At 44.2% G+C, this 23,696-nt stretch overlaps 1 protein-coding gene across 1 annotated transcript in view; it reads right to left on the bottom strand.

Annotated features, from left to right (window-relative positions):
* The window catches only part of LOC138643437 (neural-cadherin-like), a 108,677-nt gene that overhangs the window by 26,381 nt on the left and 58,600 nt on the right, over positions 1-23,696 (bottom strand). The window contains 7 exon segments of the mRNA XM_069732349.1: positions 3,860-4,113; positions 18,044-18,224; positions 19,322-19,586; positions 19,836-19,999; positions 20,401-20,581; positions 20,706-20,829; positions 22,674-22,798. Coding sequence (XP_069588450.1) covers positions 3,860-4,113; positions 18,044-18,224; positions 19,322-19,586; positions 19,836-19,999; positions 20,401-20,581; positions 20,706-20,829; positions 22,674-22,798 — 1,294 coding nt within the window.

Here is a 23,696-nt window from a genome sequence, read left to right on the forward strand (position 1 = left end):
TAAAGGTGTGTATTAAAAAAAAAAAAAAAGCACTTATTTGTTTCTTTTTTAGTGGGTCCTTGAAGCTAATTATAATTTGGTCAGTAGGGGTAACCATCTCAGGTATGGACCCTCTGTTTAGGGGGGGTGTTCATCATAGTATCACCCCTTGTGTGGAGGAGTAAACATCTCGGGTGTGGCCCCTGGATGGAGGGGTGTACATCATAGTATGACCCCGTGGAATGGAGATGTAACCATCTTTGGTATGGCCCCCTGGTGTGGAGGAGTGACCATCACGGTATGGCCCCCTGGTCTCCAGAAGCATTTATATCTTACAAGACCCTGTTAGGGTAAAGTCCCTGTGGTCATGGCAATCATATTCTACATGCATACAAATTGGGTTATATGCCTGGGGTGTTGGACGAGGTCCTGACTAGTACCTGGACAGGTCATATGCCTGGGGTGTTGGACGAGGTCCTGAATAACACCTGGACAGGTCATATGCCTGGGGTGTTGGACTATGTTCTGAATAGCACCTGGACAGGTTATATGCCTGGGGTATTGGACTGACGTCCTGAATAGCACCTGGACAGGTCATATGCCTGGGATGTTGGACTGATGTCCTGAATAGCACCTGGACAGGTTATATGCCTGGGGTGTTGGACTGACGTCCTGAATAGCACCTGGACAGGTCATATGCCTGGTGTGTTGGACGAGGTCCTGAATAGTACCTGTGACTTGAGAATGCTGAGGCACTGATTTTGACTGTTTATATTGACCAACTCCTATTTCTTTCAAGGTTGTTGTCTGGAGAATGCAGTAATCTGGGGCATCAAACTGAAGAGCAATGTACCTAATATGGATGCCCTGGAGTCAGTGGGAGTGACTAAGAGAAAAGTAATAAAATGCATCCCGATGCCCTTTAGCCAGTGGGAGCGGCTAAGGGTGAAGACATCAAGTGCATTGACACGAAGGGCAATGTGCCTATTCCCAATGTCTTTGTCCCAGTTGGAGAAGGTTAATGGTATATGTTATCAAGTGCCTGTAAAGCAATTAACAATGGCGTGGCAAGGTTATTAATAATGTCTTTGTAGACTTTTCTGCAATAGGCTTATTTCATTTACCATGTCCAAATATTGCAGAAATTATTTAAATTATTTAATGATCGGTTATAATGTCGATTTTATATTGTGTATGGCTTTTAATTACTCCTTGTTTATAGTATCTTTCTCTTTATATACACTCATCACTTTTTGGGTAGTAATAGTAAGTGGGTTTAAGAATTGGTTACTGCACAGCCCAGCTACTGTATGTAATGGTGGTTTCTTGAACTGAAATCTGTGAATTAGTGAGTTATTAGAGCTGGCTACAATACATGCAGTATAATAGTTTTTGAGGCATCACAGATGTCATTATACAGGTAGTCAGACTGTGGCTACCCCTTTGTTATGGTTTAGTTTCTGCATTCCCTATTATAGGATCCACATTGCAGGGTGTTTAGCGGCTGTTATTTTGCTGTAGTTACCATATTATCGATCATAATTTGGTAGTGTTGCATTGTTAAAATTAATCTGTTGCAGTCCTGGAATTTTGTTCCTTATATGCACAGTCTTTCCATAGCATGCAGATCTGGTTGATGACTTTATTAGGCATGGGTGATGGGGGTCGAGTCCATTCAAGGTGTCAAATGGCCTCGCTGGTGGCGGTTTAGGAGTCAGGTGGAAGTTGCAGACAAGTTAAGGTGGACTCATTTTAACTAATAGAGGATGTAAAACCTCATGGTGGTGAGCAGGCTCGGCTTTGGTGGCCAGCCTCAAGGACGTTGTAATGGTAACATCAATCAGGGGCGGGCACAGTGGTTAAGCACAGGGTGAGGATAATAGGGTCATTGGTGCCCTGAAAGTTTACTGGCTCTGCTTGAATGGCAAGCCAGTGCGTGCCGCCCCTTTATGGCTGTCTTTCCTGGTGCTGTATGTCAGACAGCTGGGGATATCGCAGTACTTGTGAATCCCAATGTACTAGCACTCCACCTGACTCCTACTGTGATTATTTAATCCTGTGATTTGAATAAAAGCTGTGGCCATTTTGACAACCAAAATAATGTGTTTTGTGTATTTATTTTAGTACCTAGGTTTACAGTAGTTATGGTGGTTTTAAGAAGGAGTGGGGTCCATCCCATATCCAAAAGTCAAGAAACCACCGGAGACTAGACGGAGGTGGACATGACTTGGGGATGGGTGGACTGAGAACTCCTGCAGCCTTTGTTTGTATTGCAGTGTAGATTTTAAACAAGAGTGATGTTGCTTTAAGAGGAAGGAGTTTAGATGTTTGTGCCTGGTGTATTACTGTGAGGAGGGTGGGGCTTATATAGGGGAGGCAACTCTGGCTCTCCCTCTTTCTCTCACACGATGGACAGGAGGAAACATTACCCGCCCTCCCGCCCTGTTTATAATCTCTGTCCTTACACTTTTTAATTATTGCTTGTATAATGATAAATGCTTTATTGTATTTTTGAATTTGTCATTGTATATCTTGTACCAGGTTCAATTGTATATTGGCTATAAAGAGTTATTATTTGTGGCAACCTTCTAAGCCCAAGGGAAGGGCAATCCTTCAGCCATGGTTCCCTGGAGGTTTCCTCCACAGGGGGTTTTTCCTCTCCTGAGCGCTGTAGGATGACTCTTTGTGAGTCGGGGGTTTGCCAAGTTTAGTCCCATTAATGCTTTTGCAGGGACTCCTAATTTTTAAGTTTGCAAAAATGATTTAATTATAAAAAATAAAAAAAAAAGGTGTCAAATGAGACTTGGAATTTATAACCCGTCACGGCTTTGCGGTTTAGGAGTCAGGTGGAAGTTGCAGACAAGTTAAGGTGGACTCATTTTAACTAATAGAGGATGTAAAACCTCATGGTGGTGAGCAGGCTCGGCTTTGGTGGCCAGCCTCAAGGACGTTGTAATGGTAACATCAATCAGGGGCGGGCACAGTGGTTAAGCACAGGGTGAGGATAATAGGGTCATTGGTGCCCTGAAAGTTTACTGGCTCTGCTTGAATGGCAAGCCAGTGCGTGCCGCCCCTTTATGGCTGTCTGTCCTGGTGCTGTATGTCAGACAGCTGGGGATATCGCAGTACTTGTGAATCCCAATGTACTAGCACTCCACCTGACTCCTACTGTGATTATTTAATCCTGTGATTTGAATAAAAGCTGTGGCCATTTTGACAACCAAAATAATGTGTTTTGTGTATTTATTTTAGTACCTAGGTTTACAGTAGTTATGGTGGTTTTAAGAAGGAGTGGGGTCCATCCCATATCCAAAAGTCAGACACATAAGCGGCTGCAATAACAGAGCCGAACTCCCATTAATGCTGCTCATGGACGCAATCATTTTTTTTTTTTTTATTATTATTATTTTAAAGTACAAATTTTGTTTTTTTTTAAAGTAATCATCGCGGTTGGCAGGAAGAGTGGTAATTTTTAAGGTCACCATTTTAGGATATATAATATACTGAAAAAGAATGCGCTTGAGGGGAACGGAAGAATAACATCAATTCTACAAATGTTTACGTCGTTCACCTGTGGCATAAATGACGTGTGAACTTTGTTATGTGTCTTTATGACCATGTTTATACCGTAACTATATTCCTGGAGTTATTTTCTTGCTTTGCTACTCCTAAGTCCTTGTCATAACAGCTCCGTACATGTTTGACGAGATGTCTGTACCCAATAAACCCAAACCCCATAGTTACAGAGCCCATGGATATATTCACATTTCTTGAGTCTTTATGGTGATGTATTTTATAGCCTTAAATAAAAAACTGGAATTAATACGTTTTCTTTAATAACACAAACTTGTGAAAAAGAGGAAAGTGGTGGATATCTCACCGATGAAGATCAGAAGAGACATACTGATGGCTAGGATGGATCCTGAGCTCAGACCAATGGCTTTCCCTGTCCTGGTCAAAGTGCTCTCACAGCTCCTTCCCTTGTAGCCATTCTTGCACTGGCAGACATATTTATTTTGGGATCGCACTACGCAGGTGCCTCTATTTCGGCAGCTCCATCTTGTGCATGGTGATGGATGACATTGCTTCTCTCCTGTCACATTGTTCATCACTTCAACCTTATCTGCTGGACATCTGGACAACAAGACCTCAACTCATCAAATCATACTGCGTAAATTGTAAGTGTGTCATATAAAAACCCTGCCTTTTTTTCTTTCAAACGGTTACCCCACAGCAGTGCGAACCCCTACAATATATAACATATATACAATAATACATACATATATATATATATATGTATATATATATATATATATTGTCTAAGGGGCACTTCCGTCTGTTTGTCTGTCACGGAAATCCCAAGTTGCTGATTGGTCGCAACCAGCGACCGCGACCAATTAGCAACGGGCACAGTCCGGCCGCGAAATGGCAGCTCCCTATTCCACTGCAGTCAGTGCCCCCTTCATACTCCCCCCCAGTCAGCGCCCGCCGCCCACATAGCGTTTTAGCAGTCCGTTAAACAGACTGCGTTACACCGCAGCATAACACGGTGTAACAGTCTGTTAACGCTGCTATTAATCACTGTGTGACAGTGATTGTGTGCCTATGCAGCATCAATAGTAAAAAGATGTAATGTTAAAAATAATTATAAAAAAATTAAAAATGGTGCTATTATCACCTACCGCCGTCAACCAATGCGCGCGAGCGGCGAGGCTGCCACCAGCTTCCGTTCCCAGAGATGCATTGTGAAATTACCCAGATGACTTAGCGGTCTCGCGAGACCGCTAAGTCATCTGGGTAATTTCGCAATGCATCACTGGGAATGTAAGCTGGCGGCAGCCTCGCCGCTCGCGTATCGGTGGACGCCGGAGGGTGAGTATATAACTATTTTGTAATTCTTTTTTTTAACAGAGATATGGTGCCCACACTGCTGTATACTACGTGGGCTATGTTATATACTAGGTGACTGATATATACTACATGGGCAGTGTTATATACTGTGTGGGCTGTGTTATATACTATGTGGCGGCTATATACTACATGGCTGCTATATACCACGTGGCTGTGCTATATACTATGTGGCTGCTACATACTACGTGGCTGTGCTATATAATATGTGGCTGCTATATACTACGTGGCTATGCTATATACTACGTGGCTGTACTATATCCTGCACCCCAAACCCCCACGACCAATCAGCGATATTTATTAGCATGGGATTTAAACACCGCTTCAGTGATTGGTCGCGCATGGCCGGCTGCGACCAATCAGCGATATTGGCGCGGTATTTAAACACCGCTTCGGTCATTGGTCGTGCCCGGACGGCCACGACCAATCAGCGACAGGCGCAGTCCGGCGGTGTATTGGTCCCAGATTTGAACCACGCTTCACTGATCGGCCAGCCGGGCGCGACCAATCAGCGATATTGGCGCAGAATTTAACCCCCACTCACAGCGCGACGTACATACATACATACATATTCTAGAATACCCGATGCGTTAGAATCGGGCCACCATCTAATATATATATATATATATATATATATATATATATATATATATATATATATATATACAGTACAGAGCAAAAGTTTGGACACACCTTCTCATTTAAAGATTTTTCTGTATTTTCATGACTATGAAAATTGTAAATTCACACTGAAAGCATCAAAACTATGAATTAACACATGTGGAATTATATACTTAACAAAAAAGTGTGAAACAACTGAAATTATGTCATATTCCAGGTTCTTCAAAGTAGCCACCTTTTGCATTGATGACTGCTTTGCACACTTTTGGCATTCTATTGATGAGCTTCAAGAGGTAGTCACTGGGAATGGTCTTCCAACAATCTTGAAGGAGTTATTATTATTATTATTTATTGTTATAGCGCCATTTATTCCATGGCGCTTTACATGTGAGGAGGGGTATACATAATAAAAACAAGTACAATAATCTTAACCCCTTAGTGACAGAGCCAATTTGGTACTTAATGACCAGGCCAATTTTTGCAACTCTGACCACTGTCACTTTATGAGGTTATAACTCTGGAACGCTTCAACGGATCCCGCTGATTCTGAGATTGTTTTTTCGTGACATATTGTACGTCATGTTAGTGGTAACATTTCTTCGATATTACTTGCGATTATTTATGAAAAAAACGGAAATATGGCGAAAATTTTTAAAATTTTGCAATTTTCAAACTTTGTATTTTTATGCCCTTAAATCAGAGAGATATGTCATGAAAAATAGTTAATAAATAACATTTCCCACATGTATGCTTTACATCAGCACAATTTTGGAAACAAAATTTTTTTTTAGGGAGTTATAAGGGTTAAAAGTTGACCAGCAATTTCTCATTTTTACAACACCATTTTTTTTTATGGACCACATCACATTTGAAGTCATTTTGAGGGGTCTATATGATAGAAAATAATGAAGTGTGACACCATTCTAAAAACGACACCCCTCAAGGTTCTCAAAACCACATTCAAGAAGTTTATTAACCCTTTACGTGCTTCACAGGAACTGAAACAATGTGGAAGGAAAAAATTAACATTTAACTTTTTTTTGCAAACATCTTAATTCAGAACCATTTTTTTTATTTTCACAAGTGTAAAAACAGAAATGAAACCATAAATTTTGTTATGCAATTTCTCCTGAATACGCCAATACCCCATATGTGGGGGTAAACCACTGTTAGGGCGCACCGCAGAACTTAGAAGTGAAGGAGCGCCGTTTGACTTTTTCAATGCAGAATTGGCTGGAATTGAGATCGGACACCATGTCACATTTAGAGAGCCCCTGATGTACCTAAACAGTGGAAACTCCCCACAAGTGACACCATTTTGGAAACTAGACCCCTTAAGGAACTTATCTAGATGTGTGGTGAGCACTTTGAACCCCCAAGTGCTTCACAGAAGTTTATAACGTAGAGCCGTGAAAATAAAAAATCGCTTTTGTTTACACAAAAATGATCTTTTCGCCCACAAATTCTTATTTTCACAAGGGTAACAGTAGAAATTAGACTACAAAAGTTGTTGTGCAATTTCTCCTGAGTACGCTGATACCCAATATGTGGGGGTAAACCACTGTTTGGGCGCACCGCAGAGCTTGGAAGAGAAAGAGTGCCGTTTTACTTTTTCAATGTAGAATTGGCTGGAATTGAGATCGGACGCCATGTCGCGTTTGAAGAGCCCCTGATGTGCCTAAACAGTAGAAATCCCCCACAAGTGACCCCATTTTGGAAACTAGACCCCCCATGGAACTTATCTAGATGTGTGGTGAGAACCTTGAATGCCCAAGTGCTTCACAGAAGTTTATAATGCAGAGCCGTGAAAATAAAAAATATTTTTTTTTTCCACAAAAAAGATTTTTTAGCCACCAAATTTTTATTTTCACAAGGGTAACAAGAGAAATTGGACCCCAAAAGTTGTTGTCCAATTTGTCCTGAGTATGCTGGTACCCCATATGTGGGGGTAAACCACTGTTTGGGCGCACGGCAGAGCTCGGAAGGAAGGAGCGCCGTTTTGGAATGCAGACTTTGATAGAATGGTCTGCGGGTATTATGTTGCGTTTGCAGAGCCGCTGATGTACCTAAACTGTAGTAACCCCCCACAAGTGACCCCATTTTGGAAACTAGACCCCCCAAGGAACTTATCTAGATGTGTGGTGAGAACTTTGAATGCCCAAGTGCTTCACAGAAGTTTAGAATGCAGAGTCGTGAAAATAAAAAAAATTTTTTTTTTCACAAAAAAGATTTTGTAGCCCCCAAGTTTTTATTTTCACAAGGGTAACAAGAGAAATTGGACCCCAGAAGTTGTTGTCCAATTTATTCCGAGTACGCTGATGCCCCATATGTGGGGGTAACCCACTGTTTGGGCGCACGGCAGAGCTCAGAAGGGAGGGAGCACCATTTGACTTTTTGAGCGCAAAATTGGCTGTCGTGTTTGGAGACCCCCTGATGTACCTAAACAGTGGAAACCCCCCAATTCTAGCTCCAACCCTAACCCCAACACACTCCTAACCCTAATCCCAACCTCATCCATAATCCTAATCACTAACCCTAACCATAATCACAACCCTTACCCCAAAACAACCCTAATGTCAACCCTAACCATAACCCTAATCAAAACCCTAAATCCAACACACCCCTAATCCTAATCTCAACCCTAACCTCAAACCTAACCCTAATCCCAATACACCCCTAATCACAACCCTAACCTTAACCCTAATCCCAAACCTAACCCTAATCCCAAGCGTAACCCTAATGCCAACCCTAACCCTAATACCAACCCTAATCCAAACCCTAACCCTAATCCCAGCTCTAACCCTAACTTTAGCCCCAACCCTAGCCCTAACTTTAGCCCCAACCCTAACCCTAGCCCTAGGGCTACTTTCACACTTGCGTCGTTTGGCATTCCGTCGCAATCCGTCGTTTTGGACAAGAAACGGATCCTGCAAATGTGCCCGCAGGATGCGTTTTTTGCCCATAGACTTGTATTGCCGACGGATCGTGACGGATGGCCACACGTCGCGTCCGTCGTGCACTGGATCAGTTGTGTTTTGGCGGAGCGTCGGCACAAAAAAGCGTTCAATGAAACGTTTTTTTGTACGTCGCATCCGCCATTTCTGACCGCGCATGCGTGGCCGTAACTCCGCCACCTCCTCCCCTAACCCTAAACCTACCCCTAACCCTACCCCTAACCCTAACCCTACCCCTAACCCTAATTTTAGCCCCAACTGCTGTTCTCCTGCCGGCCGGCAGATGGAGACAGATGGCGGGCGCACTGGGCATGCGTCCGCCATGTTCTGCTGCTGGCGGCCAGGAGGAGCAGCAAGAGGATCCAGGGACCTAGGTGAGTATGCTAGGGTCCCCGAATCCCCCTATTTCTCTGTCCTCTGATGTGCGATCACATCAGAGGACAGAGAATTACACTTTACTTTTTTTTTTTTTTTTTTTTGCGGTCGCCGGTAAACAGTTAATTACCGGCGATCGCAAAACAGGGGTCGGTAATACCGACCCCGATCGTGCTCTTTGGGGTCTCGGCTACCCCCGGCAGCCGAGACCCCAAAGATTCTCCCGGTGCCGGCCGGCGGGCGCACTGCGCATGCGCCCGCCATTTTGAAGATGGCGGCGCCCACCGGGAGACACGAGGAGCATCGGGGGAGCTAGGTGAGTATTGGGGGGGCCACCTGGGACCCCTTTTCTCTGTCCTCCGATGTGCGATCACATCGGAGGACAGAGAAATTAAAAAGAGATCGCTTTTTTTTTTTTTTTTTTTTTTGCGATCGCCGGTAAACGGTTAATTACCGGCGATCGCAAAAAAAAAAGGGGTGGGTTAAAAACCCCCCGAATCATGTTCGGCTGCCGAGACCCCGGAGAAAATCGGCCTCTGGGGGGCGCTATGGACTTTTTCCACAGTGCCGTTAATTAACGGCGCTGTGGTTTAAGTACCCTTAGCGGCCGCCGTTAAAAGGCGTATCGGCGGTCGCTAAGGGGTTAAACAATACAAGTCATAACTGGTACAGGAGGAATGAGGACCCTGCCCGCGAAGGCTCACAATCTACAAGTCCCAGAGATGTTTAGCACTTGTTGGCCCTTTTGCCTTCACTCTGCGGTCCAGCTCACCCCAAACATCTTGATTGGGTCCAGGTCTGGTGACTTTGGAGGCCAGGTTATCTGGTGTAGCACCCCATCACTCTCCTTCTTGGTCAAATAGCCCTTACACAGCCTGGAGGTGTGTTTGGGGTCATTGTCCTGTTGAAAAATAAATGATGGTCCAACTAAACGCATACCGTATGGAATAGCATGCCGCTGCAAGTTGCTGTGGTAGCCATGCTTGTTCAGTATGCCTTCAATTTTGAATAAATCCCCAACAGTGTCACCAGCAAAGCACCCTCACCATCACACCTCCTCCTCCATGCTTCACAGTGAGAACCAGGCATGTAGAGTCCATCCGTTCACCTTTTCTGCGTCGCACAAAGACACGGTGTTTGGAACCAAATATCTCAAATTTGAACTCATCTGACCAAAGCACAGATTTCCACTGGTCTAATGTCCATTCCTTGTGTTCTTTAGCCCAAACAAGTCTCTTCTGCTTCTTGCCTGTCCTTAGCAGTGGTTTCCTAGCAGCTATTTTACCATGAAGGCCTGCTGCACAAAGTCTCCTCTTAACAGTTGTTGTAGAGATGTGCCTGCTGCTAGAACTCTGTGTAGCATTTACCTGGTCTCTAATCTGAGCTGCGATTTCTGAGGCTGGTGACTCCGATAAACGTATCCTCAGAAGCAGAGGTGACTCTTGGTCTTCCTTTCCTGGGGCGGTCCTCATGTGAGCCAGTTTCTTTGTAGCGCTTGATGGTTTTTGCCACTGCACTTGGGGACGCTTTCAAAGTTTTCCCAATTTTTCGGACTGACTGACCTTCATTTCTTAAAGTAATGATGGCCACTCGTTTTTCTTTACTTAGCTGCTTTATTCTTGCCATAATACAAATTCTAACAGTCTATTCAGTAGGACTATCAGCTGTGTATCCACCAGACTTCTGCACAACACAAGTGATGGTCCCAACACCATTTATAAGGCAAGAAATCCCACTTATTAAACCTGACAGGCACACTTGTGAAGTGAAAACCATTCCCGGTGACTACCTCTTGAAGCTCATCAAGAGAATGCCAAGAGTGTGCAAAGCAGTCATCAAAGCAAAAGGTGGCTACTTTGAAGAACCTAGAATATAAGACATAATTTCAGTTGTTTCACACTTTTTTGTAAAGTATATAATTCTACATGTGTTAATTCATAGTTTTGATGCCTTCAGTGTGAATGTATAATTTTCATGAAAATACATAAAAATCTTTAAATGAGAAGGTGTGTCCAAACTTTTGGTCTGTACTGTATATACAACTCTTGCAAAAATTAAGAAACCACTGCAAAATTTTTAGTTTGTCTGATTTTTCTCATTGTAGGTATATTTTTGAGCAAAAAGTAAATTGTTCTTTTATTCTTTAAACTACTGACAACATGTCTCCGAAGTTCCAAGCAATACATTTTGTATTTATTTTCTGAAAATGAGAAATAGTCAAAATAAGAAAAAAATGCATTGGTTACAGACCTCAAATAATGCAAAAAAAACAAGTTCATAATAATTTAGAAACAAAAATACTAATGTTTTAACTCAGGAAGAGTTCAGAAATCAATATTTTGTGGAATAACCATGATTTTTAATCACAGCTTTCATGTGTCTTGGCATACTTTTTACCAGTCTTTCACACTGCTTTTAGGTAACTTTATGCCACACCTGGTACAAAAATGTAAGCAGTTCTTCTTTGTTTGATGGCTTGTGACTATTCATCTGCCTTGATTACATTCCAGAGGTTTTCAATGGAGTTCAGATCTGGAGATTGGGCTGGCCATGACAAGGATTTTATGTGGTGGTCCTTCATCCACACCTTGATTGACCTAACTGCGTGGCATGGTGCATTGTCCTGCTGGAAAAACCAGTCCTCAGAGTTTGGGAACATTGCCTGAGCAGAAGGAATCAACTGTTTTTCCAGGATAACCTTGTATGCGGCTTGATTCATACGTCCTTCGCAAAGAACAACCTGCCCAATTCCAGCCTTGCTGAAGCATCCCCAGATCAAAGGACACCACATCAAATCCCTGTCATGGGCAGCCCAATCTCCAGACCTGAACCCAATTGAAAACCTCTGGAATGTAATAAAGAGGAAGATGGATTGCGTTATTTGAGGGTTTTTTTTTGTTATTTTGACCATTTCTCATTTTCAGAAAATGAATACAAAATCTATTGATTGGAACTTCGGAGACATGTTGTCAGTAGTTTATAGAATAAAAGAACAATTTATATTTTACTCAGAAATATACCTATAGACAGAAAAATCAGACAAACTGAACATTTTGCAGCTATATGTATATATATATATATATATATATATATATATATATAGCTCCTCATGCTCTATAACTTGCTACTTGCAGATTTCTTTGCATTTCCAAGCTATCAGAGGAGAAGATGTTAAGATGTTGTAGAGCAGCAAATATATGTTGTCTCCCCTCAGACGTAAAACAGTATACATTTCTCATTAGATGTGGAATTATATGGTGGTTATCCATGTCTATGAACATCTAAAACCTTTTCTAATTTTCACCCAATTGCTATTCACATAGGCTCTTGTCATAAAGACAACCCGTACATGAACATCATAGAATTGGGTTTGCCTTATGGGACCACATTCTAAACTACAGCACAGTGGGTGAATTCATGGGCTGCCATGAAATGACTAATAAAGTGAAATGTAAGACCTGAAATTGCTTCCCCAATGATTGTCTGGTGGGCGGGAATTAAGGTACCGTCACACTTAGCGACGCTGCAGCGATACCGACAACGATCCGGATCGCTGCAGCGTCGCTGTTTGGTCGCTGGAGAGCTGTCACACAGACCGCTCTCCAGCGACCAACGATGCCGGTACCCAGGGTAAACATCGGGTAACTAAGCGCAGGGCCGCGCTTAGTAACCCGATGTTTACCCTGGTTACCATCCTAAAAGTAAAAAAAACAAACACTACATACTTACCTACAGCCGTCTGTCCTCCAGCGCTGTGCTCTGCACTCCTCCTGTACTGTCTGTGTGAGCACAGCGGCCGGAAAGCAGAGCGGTGACGTCACCGCTCTGCTTTCCGGCTGACCGACGCTCACAGCCAGTACAGGAGGAGTGCAGAGCACAGCGCTGGAGGACAGACGGCTGTAGGTAAGTATGTAGTGTTTGTTTTTTTTACTTTTAGGATGGTAACCAGGGTAAACATCGGGTTACTAAGCGCGGCCCTGCGCTTAGTTACCCGATGTTTACCCTGGTTACCAGTGAAGACATCGCTGAATCGGTGTCACACACGCCGATTCAGCGATGTCTGCGGGGAGTCCAGCGACCAAATAAAGTTCTGGACTTTCTTCCTCGACCAGCGACAGCACAGCAGGGGCCTGATCGCTGCTGCCTGTCACATTGGACGATATCGCTAGCGAGGACGCTGCAACGTCACGGATCGCTAGCGATATCGTCTAGTGTGACCAGGGCCGCCATCAGGGCATTACAGCCATTACTGCTGTATGGGGCCCGGTCAGCAGCAGTACACAGAGGGGCCCGCAGATCCGGGGCCCCACTGTTGTGCTTCTACTGATCGGGCCCCATCATGTAGTAAAATACTGTGCACTGCGGCGCTGGGGCCCGGGAGCCTTCTTGGAGCTGTGCACGGCCGTCTCACCTAGTCGGCTGCACAGCTCCTGCTCGGCTGTGGCTAGAATGTATGGGCTCCCTGCAGGTCCTGACTACAGCCCATACATTCTAGCCGTCTCAGTAGTGAATGTGCTAGAATGTAGGGGCTCCTGTCAGGTCCTCTCAGCAGCCCATACATTCTAGCTGCTGCTTCACTGCTGGAAACACTAGACGCCCCGGGAACGACTGAGGTAAGTATAAAAAACATTTTTGTTTTTTTAATAGGTGAGGTGAGGTGGGGGGGAGTGAGACTGCAGATGATGGGGTGTGTTTTAGGGAGTACTGTACATGATGAAATAATGGGGGCTGCAAATGATAAAGTGTATTTGAGGGGGTACTACACATGAAATGATTGGGGCTGCAAATGAAGTAAGGGGGACTGCAGATGAAGTGAAGGGGGGATAGGGGACTGCAAATGATGATGTGGGGGTGATGGGGACTGCAAATGATGTGGGGGGACTGCAAATGATGTGGGGGGACTGCAAATGATGATGTGGGGGTGATGGGAACTGCAAATGATGTGGGGATGATGGGGACTGCAAATGATGTGGGGGTGATGGTGACTGCAAATGATGTGGGGGTTATGGGGACTGCAAATGATGATGTGTGGGGGATGGGGACTGCAAATGATGTTGGGGGACTGCAAATGATGATGTGGGGTGATGGGGACTGCAAATGATGTGGGGGTGATGGGAACTGCAAATGATGTGGGGGTGATGGAGACTGCAAATGATGTGGGGGTGATGGAGACTGCAAATGATGATGTGGGGGTGATGGGGACTGCAAATGATGTTGGGGGACTGCAAATGATGATGTGGGGGTGATGGGGACTGCAAATGATGTTGGGGGACTGCAAATGATGATGTGGGGGTGATGGGGACTGCAAATGATGTGGGGGTGATGGGGACTGCAAATGATGTGGGGGTGATGGAGACTGCAAATGATGATGTGGGGGTGATGGGGACTGCAAATGATGTTGGGGGACTGCAAATGATGATGTGGGGGTGAGGGGGACTGCAAATGATGTGGGGGTGATGGGGACTGCAAATGATGTGGGGGTGATGGGAACTGCAAATGATGTGGGGGTGATGGAGACTGCAAATGATGTGGGGTGATGGAGACTGCAAATGATGATGTGGGGGTGATGGGGACTGCAAATGATGTTGGGGGACTGCAAATGATGATGTGGGGGTGTTGGGGACTGCAAATGATGTTGGGGGACTGCAAATGATGATGTGGGGGTGATGGGGACTGCAAATGATGTGGGGGTGATGGGGACTGCAAATGATGTGGGGGTGATGGAGACTGCAAATGATGATGTGGGGGTGATGGGGACTGCAAATGATGTTGGGGGACTGCAAATGATGATGTGGGGGTGATGGGGACTGCAAATGATGTTGGGGGACTGCAAATGATGATGTGGGGGTGATGGGGACTGCAAATGATGATGTGGGGGTGATGGCAACTGCAAATGATGTGGGGGGATTGCAAATGATGATGTGGGGGTGATGGGGACTGCAAATGATGTGGGGGTGATGGGAACTGCAAATGATGTGGGGGTGATGGAGACTGCAAATGATGTGGGGGTGATGGAGACTGCAAATGATGATGTGGGGGTGATGGGGACTGCAAATGATGTTGGGGGACTGCAAATGATGATGTGGGGGTGATGGGGACTGCAAATGATGTGGGGGTGATGGGGACTGCAAATGATGTGGGGGTGATGGGAACTGCAAATGATGTGGGGGTGATGGAGACTGCAAATGATGATGTGGGGGTGATGGGGACTGCAAATGATGTTGGGGGACTGCAAACGATGTGGGGGTGATGGGGACTGCAGATGATGATGGGGGGTGATGGGGACTGCAAATGATGTGGGGGGACTGCAAATGATGATGTGGGGGTGATGGGGACTGCAAATGATGTGGGGGTGATGGGGACTGCAAATGATGATGTGGGAGATGGGGACTGCAAATGATGTGGGGGTGATGGGAATTGCAAATGATGTGGGGGGGATGGGGATAGGTAATGATGTGGGAGTGATAGGGACTGCAGATGATGAAGTGTGTTTGAGGGGGTTCTGCACATGATGAAATGATAGGGGGCTGCAAATGATGAAGTAAGGGGGACTGCAGATGAAGTGACGGGGGGGATAGGGGACTAAATGATGATAGGGGACTAAATGATGAAGTGGGGGTGATGGGGACTGCACATGAAGTGAGTGTGAGGGACGTGGACAGCAATTGAATTGAACTTGGGGGTGGGAAGAGCAAATGATGTATTGAAGGTGGGGAGAGCAAATAATGAATTTTGAGGGTGGGGAAGATCAATTGATAATGAATAGAGGGTGGGAGAGAGAGAAGACGTGGCAATGAATTGAGGCAGAAAGGGCATGTAACTATAATGAATTGGGGTAAGGGTTAGAGCGGGAGGTACATAGTGGGTTCGTTGAGGATAAAGTAACTGGTAATAAATTGGAAGAATACAGGTGCTAATTAATTTATATATTAAATGAGGAAAGTGGCTATATACAGATAGTGGGGGCACAGTGGCGGATTATAATTTATATTTGGAATGGTGGGTTGCATAATAACCAATTATATATTAATGGTGGGTGAACGTCTGTAGTCAGATGTGTAGTGTAGAAGAAAGGGAAAAAATGGGGAATGTGCTCTGGAAGCGGTGCTCTAGATAACTGTGTTATTTTATGCAGATGAGACGAGTCCTGGCAGAAAGAAGTGATAGCGGTCTGCGCTGGATTAAAAAGAAACGCAAAGATGAAGGACTTTAGCTAGAGACGTCACTGGTGAGTATGTTACCTGTACACTGACACCATACACTGTATACTGTATACAGTGCTCCTGTGTATAATGTCACTGGTGATCACTATACTATCTGTACACTATACACTATATACAGAGCTCCTTTGTATAATGTCACTAGTGATTGCTGTATTACATGTACACTGTACCCTATATACAGAGCTCCTGTGTATAATGTCACTAGTGATCACTATATTATCTGTACACTATACACTATATACAGAGCTCCTGTGTATAATGTCACTAGTGATCGCTGTATTACATGTACACTATACACTATATACAGAGCTCCTGTGTATAATGTCACTAGTGATCGCTGTATTACATGTACACTGACACTATATGAAGAGCTCCTGTGTATAATGGCATCGGCGACCACTGTATTACCTGTACACACACTGCATACTAAGTACAGATCTCCTGTGTATAATGGCACTTATGGTGATAGTATTTTTTTTTTTATTAATGATCAGTATTGTACTATTCAGTCACAATGTGGTGGTAATATGTTGTCCGGCCATGGTGTAGCGGTATTTGTTCCTTGTATGTGCTATTATTCGGTCACTGTGTGGTGGTAATATGTGGTCTGTTCATGTTGTGTTGGTATTTGTTCCTTGTATGTAGTTGGTCACCATGTGATGGTAATATGTGGTCTGGACATGCTCCGGTGGTATTTGTCCCTTGTATGTGATATTGTTCAGTCACTGTGGTGGTAATATGTGGTCTGCACATGGTGTGGCGGTATTTGTTCCTTGTAGATAGTATTATAGGTCACTATGTGGTGATAATATGGTGTCTGGTCATGGTGTTGTGGTATTTGTCCCTTGTATGTGGTATTATTGGTCAATTGAAAAATAAATAAAAATACACCTAAATTGTATTGCATATTTTAACAAATGTTTAATAGATTAGAGTAGAGTAGGGCTCGGCCAAAAGAGTCTACCTTGTTGTCGTCTCAAATTTAAAAAAACCTTTTGGCCAAAACAAAAGCTGCTGGCTATGTGTTTGATCTGGTAATGGGAACTGTTAATGTGTGATTTGTGAGAAGTGGAGTTTTGGCAAGAGACAGCGGTGGGGCTGTTGACAGTTCGAGGGGTGGAGGCGGGGCTGGGGTGGAGCCTGGGCGGAGTCTTAAGGGGCCCTGAAAATTTTGCCAGTATGGGGCCCTGAAATTCCTAGTGGCAGCCCTGAGTGTGACGGTACCTTTAGACAAGCCAGATAAGTGGCAATTATCTGATCACAGAGTCCAGCGTATGTTTACAAAAGGTGGTTTCCTAGTTCGAAAAATCTTATAAGTACTGTAGCATAATTATGATTGGACAAAGACAGGAGCTCGTACAATGTAGAGACATCCTTATATGTGGCCTGTGGAGAGTGGACCTAGTTCAGGGTTGACACCTTCCATTTCCTCCACCAACATTTTGAACCTGAATTTTGAATTTTTCTTTTTTGTGCTCTTCAGTGACACCATTCATTTTACTAAACTATGTAGTAAAAAATGGGAATAATGGTAAAAAAAAGCAATGTCTCCAATGTATTTTTTGTGTTTGTTTTACCGCGCTGTGCAGTAATAATCATCTGGCCACACGATTCTTCAGGCCTGTATGATTACGGCAATACTAAACTCGTATAGTTCATTTTGTTATATTTTAGTGGTTAAAAAAATTCTGACCTTTGTAAAGAAAATTGGTTGTGTTGCTATTTTCTGAGACCAGTATCCTTTTTTTATTCATCAATGTAGCTGGGCTCAGTAAATACATCCCACCCAACATAGTATGCACCATTATCGAATAATTGCAACTATTGGACTATTATTATAAATCGGGAAGGGATGAAGATACTTTGTCGATCCCTAACCTGAACATCTTGGGCCCTTAGTCATTGTGTTTCATTATGTTCTTCTTCTCTTAGAACTAGAAGGCTTTGTTGCCCTATAGTCACAACATTTTGCATACCACGTACCTGCATTCATGCTTTCTCCATAAATCTACGCAGTTGAGATGAGACTGACAAGGTTGGTTCCTACAAACCTCCGAGAGGCAGCCATTATTTATCCCCTCAGTACTGACCACCACAATGTGCTCATTTCCCTCTCCGCCTATTGGCAGCAGAAGCCCATTAAGCCGCACGTCACGTAGACATCCTGTAGACAAATGTGAAACAGATCTGTTCTCCAATAATGTCTGGACCAACGTTACTATTGTGGCAAGCAGTAAAATATTGTATTACTAGATCAATAGTAGAAGAAGACCACTTTTTGCATCTAGTTTAAGTCCAATCCAGAAGTCCATATTTCATGGATATAACATGTACCCAGTCCCATTATAGTCTTTATAGCTGTTTACATATCTGCGTTTTTTTTTTTTTGCAGAATAAGTGTTCGTAATAAAAAAATAAATAAAATAAAATGGAAACCCATCTAATTTCAATCTGACCATTGGGGTCTGAGACTTCTAAAGATCAATAACGAGATGGAGTTAACATGCTGTTAGGTGAAAAAAAAGTGTAGATCCACAATAGAGTATACAGACATATCATGATACCCACAAACTAGAATAAAACAATGGATACCAGGCAGTAAGTAAATACATAGTAGTAATGCATGTAAAAACATAGGGTACTTAGTTGACACTCTTTTGATTAAGAAACCATAAAAGCATCCCACCGCGACAAGGTGTTCTCAGTCCAGATGGTCCCTAACTTTAGCATCTCACCTCGCTATGTGCCAGCAGGCCTCAAAATAGACGAGGGGCAGAGCAGGACCTGGACGTGACCACTTTACACTTGTCCATGTAAAGTTAAATAGACAAGATGCACAGACCAAAAAAGGTTCAACTAAGTACCCAATGTTTTTTTTTCTAGTGATGAGCGACCATGCTGGGATAAGGTGTTATCCGAAGACGCTCGAGTCTTAATTAAATTCGGCGTGCTCGAAAAATATGTTTGAGTGGTCGCGACTGCATGTGTCCTGGCTGTTCAACAGCTGCAACACATGCAGGGATTGAATAACAAACAGGGAGTCCCTGCATGTGTTGTGGCTGTCGAACCACCGAGAGACATGCAGATACGACGACTTGATCATTTATTTAGATCACGCCGAAAATACTCAATTAAGACACGATCGTGCTTGGATAATATCTTATCGGTCTGTTGGTGGCCATGGTGTGAATGTGCACCTACTCATTACACTTATACCAACACCCATTTTTCGTATTTGCTTATACCGGCTACCATTCTCACCTTGAAAATCATTCTCCACTTGCTGTGGTGAGCTATTTCCTAGCACAATGTGGGATGAATCAACATTAAACAGCTTGTTTTTCCCGATGGTTGATGTCACTTCTCGGACACCGCCACCTCTTTCGATGCGTAAGGTGAAGGTATTGTCATAACGCTCCAGGCTCACAAGCGTCCATTGCCCATGATCTATCCGGGTATCGGACAGTCTGATTACAAGGTTTCGTTCTCCAAAGTTAAAGCGAACCGCAAAATGGCCTTCAACAACCTGCAACATAGTATGCTGCCTGGTTATGCGCATATACAACAATCAGCCATATTATTAATGCTGTGTTCACATACAGCGGTCACCGTGCAGCTTTTAACCCCAACAGCCTTGTGCCGCTGCTGTCTTTGTACTGTTTTCTGCTCTATCATTCACACTCTTGAGTACATGAATTTGTCTATTTCCAGGTCCAATAGTTGATAATGGCTACAGGAAAGTGACCCCCAGATTTGAGGGACCCATGACTCTCACCTCCAACCGCAGAAAAGATTTGTCTTTTGACACCAGATGAAGAACGGTAGAGGAAACCATTCGTGTACGAACCAGGAGTTGTATGTGCGTAGTGTGGGGGCTGAGACGATGATGTATCACAAAATGCGCCCAACTTCCTCTATCAAAGCTCCATTCCTGCAGAGCTGTAATCAGGACATAAAATCAGGAATATTCTGCAGTTATGATCAAGTATTATTGAATTTATGTCTAGAATTTCCTTACCCCCGTCATTTCTAAGGGATAACGTTTCTCCTTGCGGAGAGTGACATGCCGGCTCTGGCATGCCAAGGTAAGGAGGCTTATTATTCGGCGTGCAATACTCCTCTGGGAAATTTAATAAGCAAATTGCCTCTTCAGAGATGAAGAGGACTTGAAAACTATAGAAGCATCTGTTAGAAGCAGTAATCCTACAAGTCCTTATCGACCCTTTAACGGCTCGTTAAAGAGTTTATAGTCATTTATAGGATTGCAGCTTCCAACAGGTGGTGACATAGAGTTCAAGTCCTCTTCCTCTCTAAAGAGGCAATTTGTATATTAAACTTACCCAAGTCACAATGTTCTCCAAAAAATCCTGGATGACAGTCACATTTCGCTGAGCTCCATTCGCTTATGCAGAACCCATGACCTCCGCAAGGGGGCGATCCAGTAATACTGCACTGATCATCCATTGTAGAGCATCCTGCAGCGCTATGTACTGAATCCACAGGCTGCTCCAAGTCGTAGACCTTAGGAAAGAGATGCAATGAAACTATGTACAAATGAGCAAATATCCAAGAAGCATACTTTAAATATGCCGATGAGTCAAGGTAGTCATTGCTGGTCCACCCTAGACGGTCTACTTCATCTCACCTTGCTATCAACCTGCAGATTCCTGATACAACCAGTAAAAGCTTTAAAACGTAAGGAAGGATGAACACCGGATGGAAATACTTTTACTCCGCCAAGTTGTAGGGGCTGATAAACATTAAGGAACCTAGATAGACCAGGAGACATAACAAAAGAATAAACATTAAATTAGATATCCCTCTTAGAAGAAATAAAGTGTCTACTACTATATACTGGGGAGAAGTTACTAAGGCAGGTGTTTCCATGCTAGACTTAAAAGAATTGTACTGAATTTTAAAAAGTTATCACCTATCCATCTGATAGTGGCCATCCCCATAGATCTCAAGAGCAGGGCAAGTATGCGCTCTGTCACTCCATTCTCTGTAGGACTGCCGCGGGTAGCCAGAGATAGCCCAGGATCGGGGGAGATACCTGGGGTCGGACCCACAGTAATCAGCAAGTTGTTACCAATCCTATGGAAGGGTGATGAGTTTAAAGAATAACCAAATAGTTAAAGGGGTTGTCCAGCCTTTGAGTCACTCTATGTGACTGCAGACTTGCAAATCCTCATAGCGCGCAGTACCAGCTGTGAGAATTCTCTGGTGCTGGCATGTGACCACAAATATGCATTTTGCTTACGGCCACATTCCAACTAGACTTGTTGGGCCTCGTTCAATACACTTGTATTGAGCGAGGCTGAACGCATCTAGTCGGCATGTGACTGCATGTATGCAAATCATATACTTGCGATCACGCACCTTCTGCTCCTGGCTCTCAGCTCCAGTGCGTGCGATGTGAGGATTCGCAAGTCTGCAGTCACATACTGTGACTGCTGCTTTGTATACAGCAGTCACAGTGGAAGGAGTGCAGAAGCAGGGTCCACACAGCGCTCTCACTGTGACTGCAGCAATTTCTTCTCATTACCCTCTTGTAGAGTAGAGAACACACCACAGTTGCGCTTGTCACCAGACTACAGACTGCGTGACCGTCACTTCTGCACAATGCCCTGGCTCCCTAGACAGTTGAATCCGTACTCTGCTAAAGCAGGGGCCGTGAGCTTCTGTCTCCTGAGCTGCCCGTGTTCCAATCACACTTATCGTCACTGAGTGATCGGAGGGGGTCTCAGAACCTGGACTCTCACCGATCTACAGTAGAGACATTTAAAGTGCCCTGGTTTTCCTGGTGCTGCCACCGGTGGTGCAGATCATTATCCAGATGTCACGCCGTTAACGGCGATAAAGGGGCAGAACGACGTACTGGGACCTGCACCTGTCCCTGCCACTATAATGGGGCCCTGGCTTTCCCTTATCTCAGGGGTACCTATGATGGTTAGGAGGCCTGAGCCGCCAGCGTATCCCTGTTGCCTGTGCAAACCCTATCAGAGGCCCCCTCTCCCCCCAAGGGAGGTGGACTGCTCCAGTGTATAAATACAACAAATAACAGGGTATACAGACAAGGTAACTAAAAGTCTCAAACTCACCAAATGCTCACACAACCACAGAGGAAACACAGAGAAGGGAAGAGAAGGAAAAAACTAGGAAGGAAAACAGGTTTAACATGCAACCAAAACAGCAGACACCAATCTCTGTAAATAAACCTCCAAGCTCCTAATATCACGCTCCTTCACTCTCCAAGCCAGGCAGCAGAACTGATCACTGAGAATAGCTGTAGTCAAGGCTGGGTCTATACAGAGGAGGAGATTACAAAATCCACTTCAGCTGAGAGACCCAGCTCACAGCAACTCAGCAACAAGGTTAACTCCTGCCCTGCTGGCACAAAGCAGCCAGGTCAGAATACCGGAGAAGAGCTTCTGTTCACTGTGTGTGAACGAGGCCCAGAGCGCTGCGGTTCTCTGGAACCTCTCTGTCGCAGTAGCCCCGTGACACCAGAATTCTCACGTACCTAGTATAGTGTGACTACAGAAAGCTTATCTGACTCAAAATGCAACGGGAATCCTTAGTTTGGTAAGAGAGATATTTTATCTATAACCACCTCTTTTTCCCGGGAGTCTCTCCAGAAACTTCACACCATGAACGATCCCCAAGTGGTCCAGGAAGATCATGAGCTCCAGTCACCGATGCTTCATCTGAACAGTGATCCAGGATCATCTTCACTTTCTAACACAATACACAAAGCTGATGATTAGATCACCATATAAAGATATATAGAATCACTAGTGTAGCAATATGTTATATGTTCATGTGGCCTCTAGGGGTCTCACTACTTTTATGTGTGTTCTATATTCTTTGTTTGGAACTTGTTGGATGTTGTTGTACTCGGAATTCATGTAATGGAGGTTGAGACATGATGTGAATAAAGAGCCTGGAGATACTCACAGAGTGTGATTTATGACAGGATTCATCAAACAGAACATGGTGGCAGCCGGGCACAGAACCTGCAAATTCTTAGAGCTTATATGAGGCTGGAACTGCACAGATCACTACAACTGTAAGTACAGATTCCCTGACAGTACAGAAAAATGGAGACTGGTCTGAAGCCCCCTCAGAGACTGGATGTTACTTCATGTAATCTGTCCCAGACTTGGAGACATTGGAAGGAAGAGTTTACACTGTATGTGGATCTGACTGTGGGCCCCACTGATGACAAACGGAAAGTAAAGCTGTTTTATTACCTAATTGGGGAAAGTGGCAGAGAGTTAGCCCACACCTTGCTCCCAGACACAGACAACCTCCTCCTAGCAGACATTGTGCAGGCATTTGATAAACACTGTGACCCAAAGAAAAATGAGACAGTGGAAAGATATAAGTTTTTCACAAGACATCAGGAGGATGGTGAAAATGTGGACAGATATCTGACAGAGCTGAGGAGACTTGCAGAAACATGTGGCTTTGGAGAGATCAGGGACAGTCTAATCAAGGACAGAATGGTGTGTGGCATAAAGGACAGTCATCTCAAAGAAAGATTACTGAGAGAGGAAGGCATGACTTTAGAGAAATGTTTGCAAATCTGCAGGGCTGCTGAGCTCACAAAGCACAGCCTGAAGATGATGGCAGG

The sequence above is a fragment of the Ranitomeya imitator genome, chromosome 6, assembly GCF_032444005.1.
Source record: "Ranitomeya imitator isolate aRanImi1 chromosome 6, aRanImi1.pri, whole genome shotgun sequence".
NCBI classification, from domain to species: domain Eukaryota; kingdom Metazoa; phylum Chordata; class Amphibia; order Anura; family Dendrobatidae; genus Ranitomeya; species Ranitomeya imitator.